Source organism: Pelophylax lessonae (assembly GCF_965119305.1).
Source record: "Pelophylax lessonae genome assembly, chromosome: 4".
In the NCBI taxonomy this organism is placed as follows: domain Eukaryota; kingdom Metazoa; phylum Chordata; class Amphibia; order Anura; family Ranidae; genus Pelophylax; species Pelophylax lessonae.
The window spans coordinates 644,276,501-644,289,398 of NC_138771.1; the positions used below are offsets into that span (position 1 = coordinate 644,276,501).

Genomic DNA, 12,898 nt, shown 5'->3' on the forward strand with positions numbered 1-12,898 from the left:
CTTCAACATTATGCTTGGGTGTCTTTGTTTCAGCGCATCATGCAATACAATCCAGAATCTCAAGCTCTCTCAACTAAGGACTTATGGACTTTAGTTATAACGATATACCGAATTTGTAAGCTATACAATTTTTATGTTTTATCACATTGGTCTTTAAATGTCTTGATTTTTTACTTGAAATTTAGTCACTGGCTTGTCATTGCGCAAGACATTAAAGAAATTGAGTGAATGTAGTCAAATGTTGATTTGATTTAGGTTTTAACTTCTGTTCACTCACTTTCCATTTTGTACATTGATAAAAGTAAACGATTAAAAACAGATATAAGCATTTTTACTTTACTGCAATTCTTTACATTTTTTTCAAACTTTTGCATAGTACTGTATGATTGTATGTTTTCTTTTTTTTTTTTATAATTTGATAATGTACAAACAATAAATAGTTGTTAACAGATTTCTTTAAAGAGCTGTTTAGAGGCAGTCATTAGTTGCTGAAGCAGTTTTGTCTGCACTCTAGTAAGGTCAAGAGTTTAATGATTAAGGAGAGAAACAGCTGGATCAGATTCTAAATTTTAGTTAAAAAATTTTGAGGCCATCCTAAAAATTTCATCCCAAAACAGCTGCACGATCGGGCTTGTCCACCAAATATGAACAAACGTACCCGGCTCTCCGCAATCGCAATAACACACAGAGGGATATCCAGGTAGAAAGTTTGTAATTCTTGCCGGGACCAACTATGGTTGAAGCAAGACCTTATAGTTGGTCTCCACTGCCATATTTTGAGATGAGGACTTGGTTACTGCCCAGATGTCATCCCTGTCCTCCTGCTCCAACTGTACCTCAAGGCCAGAGGCACGTTTAGAAGCATAGGAAGGTAGCATTGGGAAAGGGGAGTTAGGATGAGAATAACATTTTGCAATAAGGCCTGGGATGTGTGGGTCAGAATTACAAATACCTTGAAGAGGAACAAGCTAGTGAGGGATGAGGTAGTAGTGGTATATATGCGGCAAATAAGTGGGAATTCTGGAGGTAGTGGAAATATTCCCATGGGGGAAGACAGGCTTGTTAGTGGAAGACATGAAAGAGTTTTAGACCAGAGTCAGTCAAAAGATCAAGTACACGTATTAAGCCTAGGGAGTGCCACAACCGAAACAAAGCTGGTTCAGAGTAAGCGGGGTAAAACGCAGAGTGATAGTAAAGAGAGACTAGAAGGCAGTGAGGAGATGATGGTTTAAAGGGACCCTTCAATGTGTCACATAGAAGGAGGGAGTGCTGTGTAATAGGGTTAGTTTTAGTTAGGAAAACTGCTGTTCACAAACGCTCTCCATCCAACCTCACTGAGCTCGAGCTGTTTTGCAAGGAGGAATGGGCAAAAATTTCAGTCTCTCGATGTGCAAAACTGATAGAGACATACCCCAAGCGACTTACAGCTGTAATCGCAGCAAAAGGTGGCGCTACAAAGTATTAACTTAAGGGGGCTGAATAATTTTGCACGCCCAATTTTTCAGTTTTTATTTCCTAAAAAATTTGAAATATCCAATAAATTTTGTTCCACTTCATGATTGTGTCCCACTTGTTGTTGATTCTTCACAAAAAATTACAGTTTTATATCTTTATGTTTGAAGCCTGAAATGTGGCAAAAGGTCGCAAAGTTCAAGGGGGCCAAATACTTTTGCAAGGCACTGTATAGACCCGTGTGCGATGTACCGTGCAATATATTCAAAGAATATTAGAAACCGATACCGGCTTAAGTCTGTGACCACCATATAGTTTACTCCATAGAAGTGATGACTTGGGGACCCTGGGTTTAATGGGGCCCCAAATATATTTATGTACATAGCTTTGAAGGACACAGAAAAAGTATGATGGTATCACAATGGGCAGAACTCTAAATAGATAGAGAATGTTGGGCAGAAGGGTCATTTTCACCGCTGTGATATATCCGAGCCAAGAGACACAGAGCGAACTGCAGCTAGCCATCAAAGAAGTGGGATGGGAAAGCATAGGAAGGTAGTTTGTACGATATAGATGGGAGGTGGCCAATTGAAAGGGAAAGTGTTCCTGGAGGTAAGACACTTCTTCATTCAATAGAGACACATTGAGTGCTTTCGATTTATGTTGATTAACTTCCAATTTCAACACCAAAAGCAAATCTGTCTAGCAACTTAAATAGATTTAGGAAAGTTATACAATATATAGAAAGGTAGCAAACAATAGGGCTTCATCTGCAAACAGGCATAGCTTGTGATGGGTGAAGGCCACTTCAACACCCTTGATATCTGGATTGGCATGAATTAACATAGCAAAAGGATCAATGGCAAGAGAAAATATCAAAGGGGAGAGAGGACAACCCTGTCACGTGCCTCGACCTATTGAAAAACGCTCCAAGCGGAAACCAGAATATTTGCTACATGCTTGAGGGTGAGTGTATAAAGAAGCTAGCCAGTGGATACAATTTGGACCAAATCCCAATTTCTGCGATATAAACTGCAGCTATACCCAAGAGACTGTGTTGAATGCTTTTCTAATATCGAGTGATAGTAGATGCATGGTATTGGGTGAGAACGAGCCATATGTTGCAGGAGGATGACCCTCCAAAAATTGTCAACGGCGTGCTGGCAAGGGATGAATACCACTTGAGCCTTTTGGACCAAGTTCCCAATAATGGGGTTTAATCTACATGCTAATATCTTGACCAATATTTTGATATCTGAATTAGGTAGTGAGATAGGCCTATAATTTTACCAAACTGTGGTGTCTGTATTAGGTTTGGGTATTATTGAAATTATAGCTGTCAATGTGTCACTCCCAAAAGCATGTTGGTGTAATAAGGGGTTAAAAGCATTTGCCCATAAAGGGACGAGGCTATCAGAAATTTTTCTGTAATAATAAGTGGCCGGGAAACCGTCTAAGCCAGGTCGCTTATGGGGCTTAAGGGATTTAATAAACTTCAAGACTTCCTCATCCAATACTGATCACTCCAAGGATTCACAATTTGTATCTGGACGTTTGGGCATGACCAAGTCATTGAAAAGAATCTCTGCCTGATCGGCAGTGAAAGCAGGTTTAGCTTCCTATAGGTGTAGGAGCCGTTTTGGAAATTCAGAAAGTACTTTCACAGGATTACTAGAGTATGCATCCTTTGAGAGTTGGAGTCTTATTGGTTTGTGAGTCTGATCTGGCCGACGAAGGCAAAGAGCCAAAAAGTATCTGGTTTATTAGCTTTGGCATAGACTGGGTGGCGAGTCCTGCAAAGAGTTTTCTCAGCCGATTTAGGTGATAATAGATCTAGCTCAGTTTATACGTGATGATAGATCTAGCTCAGAAGGCTTCTTCAAGAGAAGTTTATTTTGGTCTGAAGGGTGGGATTGAAATTGGAGAAAAAGGTCATGGTAGTCAGACTCAAGACTCTGATGTGCAGCATGCTCTATTTATACCGCGGTTTTTATTCACATGTTGTTTGAATCTACTTCCATGTAAGTGCATTACTTTTTTAATAAAGTTGCTTGTTTTTACGTACAACACCATTGGCCTGCTTTTGTCCTCCTGAGGTATTACCTTTCTGGTTGGAGCTTTCTAAGTGGTTCAGGCTGGTGTTGTCCTTCTGCATTGTCCTGTGAGTGGAGAAGTTTGGGTGTCATCACAAACCGGAGGAACTCTGAGGAATCCTTTATGGCAAGTGCTTCTGGAATGCTCTGGCGCTTTTTGACCGCTCTGTAACAGGAGGGTCAAACTCTCTGGTAAGCAGATTTGACTGTCACTTTTGGGTGATCATACGCTTTCCCCACTACACACTGGTGATTGGATGATCTGGACTGGTTTCCTCCCTCTCTTCCGTCAACTCCATCTAAGACTTTGGGACTTTTGTCTATACTGTTTATTGTATATTTGCATATTTTTTATAGATGTATTTAATTTTGGCGCTGCTCCCATTTTATTACTATCAGTGTATGGGTTTGTAATCTACCTATTGGCTGCCTATGCTATCTTGATGTAATTCTGAGAGCAGGTATCTTTCTCCCTTTTTTTGTAGACTCAAGCTGTTGCAGGTCAAAGTTTTTTTTTATCACAATTAATCTGGGAGGAGACCCTAAAACAGGTTCCCCTGAGAACAGGTTTGTGAGCTTTCCATAAAGGGACAGGTAATATATCAGGTATAGCATTATGCAAAAAATAGTTTTTTTAGAGAAAATTTTATATCAAAGCAATATGACCTATTAGACAGCAGGGCCTCAATCATATATCATATACTGTCTGTGGATTGTGGTATTAGGAATGATATGGTGGTAATTATTGTGCAATGGTTAGATGAGGAAATTGGCTGAAAATGGGTTTGCAGTAAGATGGGGGGAAAATGCCACCGGTACAAAAATATGGTTAATCCTTAAGAAGGATTTATGGGGGTAAGAGAAGAAGGTATAGCTTTGTTTTAAAGGATTGCACTCCATCCAAGGAAACACAAAAAATGGATGGGAATGTAAGCGCTCCCCAAAACAATTGCAGGTGGGCACAGGAGTCACAGATGAAATATCACGATGAATAGTCACAAATGATAAGTGTCACATTTATTAAAAACTGATGAAAATACTGTTAGGCAGGATACATGCAAGAAGTGAGGCAGTGCCTGTGGTGGAAGTCAGGGAGGTGGATGGAAACATCTCTCAAGCCTCTCAAAATAAAAAAAACTGCATATAAAAGGGTCTGAAAGATAAAACATGTGTAGCCAGACATGAATAAAAGAAAAATTGGTAACACAGCTAGGATTAGTTTCCTGCCAGAGCATCAGCAAATAGGCCCTAGGCCAACAAGGAACCCAGTTAAGGTTGTAAAATTGGGGGTTCCATGTTATTAACAGACCAGAATAGGTCAATGTAGAGCCAGCAAACCTGAGGAGCTATTCAGCCCGGTGTAGAGAGGGCTGAGCCACCTCAGCATTGGGATGATGGCTTAAAGGGAGTTCCTTTACATGTAGATGGTGGGCCAGATGGGGTACGAGCTGGAGTAAGGTTATAGAGATGTAGCAGTGGTCGAGCTGGAGTATGTGGCAGTACAGTCTCAGAAGTCGGGCCTGCAGTTGCCAGTTGAAGACCTTTACATAGATTTTGCAGGGACTTTGGAGTGGTGCAGTTATGTTGCTTGCCACGGTAGAAGGATTGAAGGACAAAAGGAAATCGCCATGTGTATTTAAGCTGGTGTTTATGGAGGATCTGTAGCTGAGGTTTCATGGCTCGGTGCTTCGCTACAGTGAGGGGAGCCAGGTCAGAGAAGATTTGATAAATATGGCCTTGAAGCTGCAGCTGATCTTTTAGTAGGGGCAGCCAAGAAAAGTTGCTCTTTCATACAAAAAAAATGTATGTGGACGATTATGTCACGTAGAGGGTGCCATCTGGCAAATCATGGGTTAGTGCCCTATGGATCCTGTCAAAATCCAGGCGCTCAATAGATATGGATGGGGAGAGGGCTGTTGTGATTTTAGGTCGTCTATACTCTCCGATATTCCACAATTTTGCAGGTTTGATCTTCGGGAGCAATTCTCTGCATCTTCTTTCCTAAAGAAGCTTCTCTGCTAAACACATTGATATATTGGAACTCTCCCATAGCTTTATAGACTGAAATCTATGCTGTTGTACATGCTCATTTCATGTATGGGGGGTTGAAGCTATGGTCTTTCCCCAAGTAGATGAATGTGTCTTATGTATGAGTAAGCTGGGGTTGCGTAAGCAAACAACGGGGTTCTGTTTTTGTGTTATTTGACACTTTAATGCTTTTATCACCTACTTGCATGTTTTTAATATGACCAATATGTATGTAGGTTAAGTCAAGAAGAATAAACTTTGGTGTTCATCTAAAATTCAGTGTTGGTAGTTATTTTTCTTAGAGACTATTCACCTGAAAAATCCCAGAGTTTGTTGAGCTGCCGCTTTGGAATGGAGCTATTTCTTTCAATAAACATCTAGCTGTTAACACATGTTTCTGAATACTACCTAAACTGGGTCTCTGAGGATTTTATGGCCCAATTCAAATTCTCAGAAGCTTTGAATGTGATACAAGTCTTCATTATATAAACTGATGGTTCATGATGTTATATTTATAAAATAAATATTCTGAAAAAAATATTACATAAAACAGTGTGAGCCATGGAACAATATTTGTCTTTGGAAAAAGGGGTAACATTTGTTTTACTATCTGTTCTCTATATAATGCAATATCTATTTTTTTATGCATCTAGCATTGGCTGGTAAATTATTAGCAAACCTAAACTGAGCCATTTATTGTAGGGATGAAGTGTTCACTGATTTATTTTCTGCTCAGATGAAAACTGGGGTTTCAGTTCAGTAAATCTAATTTCAGTAAACAAATAATAAATATAGAAAACAACAAAGACTAATTTAGTTAAAAAAAAAAAAAAAAGTGGTGTTACCCTAAATCCTGATTAGTTGAAATTTCTTAATTTGTTTCAGTGTTAGAAAATGAAATGTTCCCAAAAATAAAAATTAGGTTGAGCCAAGTGACATCATTGGTTTCCCGCTTCTCCTTTTCTGTTCCCAGAAATAGTCTGGTTATGTGAATACAGAGGCTAAGGTGAACAATTCTGGAAATATACTGTACCTTACTGCATACAGTTTGCTGTACATATTTGTGAACCCATTGCAAAGTTTCCTACCTGCACATCCCTTTACTAACAGGGCTCCTTTCTCAGGTTGACAACCACTACCTCCCAAAAAGCAGCAGCATTGTCAAACTGCCAGTTTTGATTGCCGATTGGGTTGCAATTAGGTGTGCACGTGGCATCAGTGGAAGCCCACTTGGCCAACTGAAGGAGCAGGCATGGCCACCAGACAAAGTTGCTGCTAATTACAAGGCAGTTGATTGGCACTGTAAGCCAGCAACCAGAAATCCAATAATGGCAGGATCTTCAGGTAATATATTTTGCAAAGTTTTCTAATATTTGCTTAACAAAAGTGTATACAGTAAGACATACCAAACATACTGAAAAAAGATTTAGGATTTACATATGCTTTAATATCAGATAGTTAGTTATCAGTTAATCAGTTAGTGGATTTTTAAGGCTCATAATATACTTAAAGTGGTAATACACCCAAAATAAAAGTATATTATACTGTATTGCAGCTCAATATTTCTTAGATTTTTGTATCCTTTATTTTCACATGTTGATCATATTAGTAAAGCCCCGTACACAAGTACCGATTGTCGGCCGACCGTTCGGCCGTCTTTTGTCCAGTGTTGTTTTGTTGGTTGAAAAGTGCTCAAGACTGCACACGAATTTTGTCGGCCAACAACAACCAACTGCAGAAGTGATGTCATGTTCTGGTCTACTTTTCGTGTGTTTTTTCTTCACTGAGCATGCCCAGTCTTGATCATCACATTTTTGTCGGCCGAAATCTGTACTGACTGACGAACAATCGGCCGTTCTTTGTTGGCCAACAAAAAAATTAAAGCCTGCACACCAGATTTTGTTCGGCCGAAAAGTCGCAGTCGGTTGTCGGAAGCATCATACTAACAAGCCGATAATCGGCCGATCGGACGTTGGCCGAACATTTATGGCCGACAATCGGTGCGTGTGTACTCGCCTTTAGTCTATTATTTATCAACTTCCTTTAACAGACCAAGCTGTCCAACAAAATTGGAAGTTAGAGGGTTGAGGCAAACCATTTCACACTGACCAGTGTGCTTAGAAAGGTTAGCTTTTACTCATTTATGTAAAACTTTTATCCCAAAAGAAAAAAAATAAACTGTTGCTGTAACTGTTTAAAAAATGTTACACAGGCAGGTAGATTGGCCGCCTTTAAGATGATGATACTTTCACAAATCTTGAATCTGTTTAGAACCCTGCCCATACCAGTCAATACCTCATACATGACATTCTTGTCCAAGCTTTTCAGAAAGCATGTCTAGGATTACAAGAGGGTGAAATGATTGTGTTATCAATTAAGTAAGCATTAAAGAGATAGAGGTGTAGAAATTGTGGGCATCAAAGGTTATTTTCTTGCAGTAAATGATGAGGTACTTTGGTTAGATATAGATTTTGCACAAACTTCGGCACCCAATCTTCATACATTGTAGTTAGCTGATTTGTGAAAACAGTGGGAGTTGAGGACGCCACTTCTGACAACTTGGGCTTCTTTAATGGCACGGAGAGCCCTTAACAGTACCGCAGTATATAATACCCACACTAGAGATGTCTCCTTCCCTATTTCAGTTCTCAAAGTTATAATCCTCATGCTCTCTGATCAAAAATTGCTCCTCCAGGGCATGACATCAATAGGTGATTTTTTCAGTGGACTCATACCCAAAAGCCTGGTGAATGTGATGAAAAAGTTTTGACTGCCAAAAAGTGTGGACTTTACCTGTACCCATATCTTACAGTTTCTGGAAACTCATCCTGCTCCGAGAGCTACTATTCCCCCTAAAGCATGGCAATTTTACATGGCTCCTGCTATACCTCATAAAGGCACCCCCTTATTTTATAATCTTTCACAGGACAAGCTGTAATTTCCTAAAACAAATTAAATTCCAAAATGAGAGGTGGATCTTCTAGATACCTGCACCCCTTTACAATGGAAGATGTTTTTACAATCCATATACCAAGTGACCCCCTGTGTATATCATTGGGAACTAGCGCACAAGATTAATACAGGTGGTATTATACCCCATCATTTAGCTAAATTCTCTTCCTCCAATGTTTCCTTGTGCTGGCAGGGGTGCAGTCAAACAGGCCACCCAATGCATGTTTTATGACCAAATCTAACAAGCTTCTGACAAAAGATTTTCCAGATTATTTCTGATGAAATTGAAGTTTTAGTATCCCCCACTCCAGCCTTGGAATTTCTCAATATAAACATTGACAAGTTCCCCCATGCATACTGTATAGTAGTCACGCATATTTTACTTGCAGCACAAATTATTATTGCAAGGCATTAGAGAAATACAATGGCACCTAACCTGTCAAAAGTACTCTCTCTCATAAATCCAAACTACTCAATTGAATACTTACATTCTTTAAGATCTCCAAGGTAAGCTACCTTTGTTAATTCATGGAAAACTTGGGTGGACTGGTATAAAGTGTGACTTATGTTAATTGTATTGTACACGCTTTTTATTTTGTGATGGTACTGCATAGATGGCTTTGTTTGTTGCTATCTGTTATACCCCTCAGTGTATGGGTTTTCCTTTGTTGTGATCTCTTTAAACCTTTTTTAATGGTAACATTTATTTAAAATGCTTTGAAATTAAAAAAAAAAAATGTTAGCTGAGTTCGGTTTTCATTTTTTTTTTAGCTTAGCCCATTTAATATGCTGGTGCATTTAACACTACCTTCTCCCCAGATTGACAATGCTGCCATCCAAAAGTGTGTTCACCGCTCCTCCATCCAGAGTGGAGATACCCTTAGTATGTCACTATAAAGATTACAAGGTGAGAATAAAGGGAAAAAGGCCTAAACAAACTAGTGAAGCCCATCACATTTAAAAATTGGTAAGCTGCAATATATTTTTGTTTTCAGATTTATTACCACTTTAAGGCATAGGTCAGGGTAACAAAAAACTAAATAAATATGTAGTAGTTCTTTGTGTTGCATGCTCATATTTTATCCTTTTAAATACCCTGCCAGTAAATAAAAATACCAGTTGACATGCCAGTTATACTCCCAGCTCCTAATGCCCCATTATGGGCTGACAACACAAAGCATTTTATGAGTTGTGTCAGTCCTTTTCTGTCCTTTCTGTCTTTATTTCAAAAGCATAGACACTAATTAACTTGCAGTCCGAAGATAAGACCTGGAAGGGCTAAATGGACTCATGGAGCACAGAACACAATTGCTTGGAATTTTTAACTACAGTAGATCAACAGGTTTTCCTACACTCAAAAAACAGTTATAACAAAAAGCTTCCAATTGCATATTTAACAGACTAAAAGAGAAGTTAGTTACCAGTGTTTACATATACGTTAATGCTACTTATGAAAAAAGTCTGTCATTTCTGTTTAAAGATTACATAACTATCAAGGAAACATGTTTTCTATTTTCAGTATTTTATTTTAAGGCAAAGTATAAAAACAACCAGACCATCATTAAAGAAGTCATCTTTTTGGGATTCCAAAGCTCCAAAGACATCAACATTTTACTTTTCTTTCTTCTCCTCATAGTTTACATTTTTACTCTTGGTGGAAACCTCCTGTTAATCACACTGGTGTTCTACAACAAAACCCTCCACACTCCCATGTACTTCTTCCTCACTCAACTCTCCTTGTCTGATATCATGCTAACTACAGATATTTCCCCAAACTTTCTTTATATTTTACTTCATATAGGTGGAACAATGAGCTTTGCAAACTGTATTTTCCAATATTATATTTTTGTAATAGCTGAGTGTACCGAGTGTCTTCTTCTGACAGTGATGTCTTATGATCGGTATTTGGCCATCTGTAACCCTCTTCATTATAGTCATATAATTAATGAGTCATTTTGCATAAAACTGACCATCTTGTCTTGGTTGGTGAGCATTTGTTCCATGATGGTCAGCACAATTACAATAGCTGGTCTTGACTTTTGTGGGCTGAATATAATTGACCATTTCTTTTGTGATGTTTCACCACTATTAAAAATGTCTTGTTCTGATACATTCTTAGTTAAGTTAGAGATTATTTTGTTCAGTGTACCTATTCTTTTCTTGCCTTTCCTATTGATTGTGATATCATATATTTTTGTTATTTTTGCCATTTTGAAAATCCCATCCAATACTGGTAAACAGAAGGCTTTCTCCACCTGCAGTTCCCATTTGATGGTGGTCTTAATATTTTATGTAACATTAATTGTTATTTATGACCTTCCAACTAGTGGGCAGTCATTGACTGTAAGTAAATTCATGTCACTACTCTACACAGTGGGAACACCACTGATTAATCCTATTATATACAGCTTAAGGAACCATGACATTAAGATTGCCTTTGCTAAGCTTATACACCGGGTTGTGAGCTAATAGTAGAGATTACATTGTTTCCATAATTTTAGTAAATGTAAGCTTGATTGCAAACTTATCAAAATATAGACAGTCACAGAGTATACATAAATTAGATTTGCAACAGCAAAAGTCTGGGCTTCCATTCTACAGATCAGCAAAGGCATACCAAATTGCCTCTTATACTTCATACCGCTTGAATCAATTATTATTATTATACAAGATTTATATAGCACCAACAGTTTGAGCAGCACTTTACAACATGAGGGCAGACAGTACAATTACAATACAATTCAATACAGGAGAAATCAAAGAGCCCTCCTCCTTAGAGCTTACAATCTAAGAGGGAGCATCAAGTGATTCAAAAGGTAATTGCTGTGGGGGATGAGCTGATGGAGAATATAAAAGTATAGTTATTAGGTAGCAGCAGGATAGGCTTCTCTGAAGAGAAAGGTTTTTAGGGAGCGTCTAAAAGCAGACATAGCAGGGGATAGTCAGATATGGGAGAGGCTCAGGAAAAGTACTGGAGGTTAGCATGAGAGAAGGTGATGAGGGAATTAGAGAGCAGAAGGTCTTGGAAGTAACAAAGAGAATGATTTGGTTGTTATTTTGAGATTAGGTTAGTGATGTAGCTGGGGGCAGAATTGTGGGTGGCTTTGTAAGTTGTGGTTAGTGTTTTGACTATAACTCAGTGGAGGGATTGACAGCAACAATTATTGTGGATTGAAGAGGGGATAACCTAAGTAAAGGCAAGCCAATGGGGAGGGAGTTGCAGTAGTCAAGGCCCAGGGAGAGAACTAGAAGCTTTTCTGTGTCATTGGTTGCATATTTAACAGACTAAAAGAGAAGTTAGTTACCAGTGTTTACATATACGTTAATGCTACTTATGAAAAAAGTCTGTCATTTCTGTTTGGGAGTATTTTGGAGATGTTGCAGAGGTTGAGACAGCAACATTTGTACAATGATTGGACTTGGGGCCTAAATGATAGATCAGAGTCCAGGATAACTCTTAACACTTTGGAATGCAGGGACAGGTTGATAATTGTTCCATCAGGGGGAAGAGGCACATGGGGGAGGAAATATCATGAGCTTGGTTTTGGAAAGATTGAATTTGAGGAAGTGGTGTGACATCTAGGCTGAAATGTCTGTTTAGTAAATTAGTGCTGCAAGTGGAGACTGATGGAGTGATCTGTGGGGTAGAGAGATAGATATGGGTGTCATCAGCGTAGAAATGGTATTGGAAGGCATGGGAGGCTATCAAATGACTCAGGCAGGAGTTGTAGATCGAGAAGAAGAGGTTCAAGAACAGAACCTTGGGGGACCCTGACAGAGAAAGGAAGATGAGAGCAGGATGTAGACTTGTAAGTAATACTAAAGGTGTGGTAGGATAAGTAGGATGAGAACCAGTGAAGAGTGCAGTCACGGAGACTAAAGGAGTGGAGTAGAGCTTATCTCCCCTGAACTGGCTTTACAAGTCTGAGTCTCAGCTGGCTTTAAATATGTAGGAGACCTATACACTAAGAATGATTTCAAAGAACTACCCTATATTTAAAATCAGTTGATCCAAATTTTATAAATATCTTCTCCTGCTGTACATCGTCAACAAATCCTGCTGGACGGATCTGCTGAGCTTCTATGATCATCACACTTATTGATCTAAAGGCATCTCACATACCTACAAAATGCTGGTCTCTCATGACAAAACACCATTGATGGTTTACTGGGAAAATCTACCACAATTCTCATTTCACCACTAGCAGTGGTACTCGGCACTTATAAACTCACAATAATTCTATAAATGCATCTCACATTGGGAGTCAACACAGAAAATATTCCTTTCAGACTCACTTCTATCTACCCAAACCACACTCCAAGCTGCTGATGAAACTGTGGTAATAATGGACCATCATATCATATATGGTGGA

The 12,898-nt window shown here is 38.9% G+C and overlaps 1 protein-coding gene across 1 annotated transcript; it reads left to right on the top strand.

Moving 5' to 3' along the window:
• Positions 1 to 998: 998 nt before the first annotated feature.
• On the top strand, positions 999 to 10,994 carry LOC309552968 (olfactory receptor 10A3-like; the record flags this gene model as incomplete). Its single annotated transcript, XM_082253874.1, has 2 exons — positions 999 to 1,164; positions 10,045 to 10,994. 2 exons carry the CDS (start codon positions 999 to 1,001, stop codon positions 10,992 to 10,994), a joined length of 1,116 nt encoding a protein of 371 aa, XP_082110000.1.
• Between the last annotated feature and the right edge of the window lie 1,904 nt (positions 10,995 to 12,898).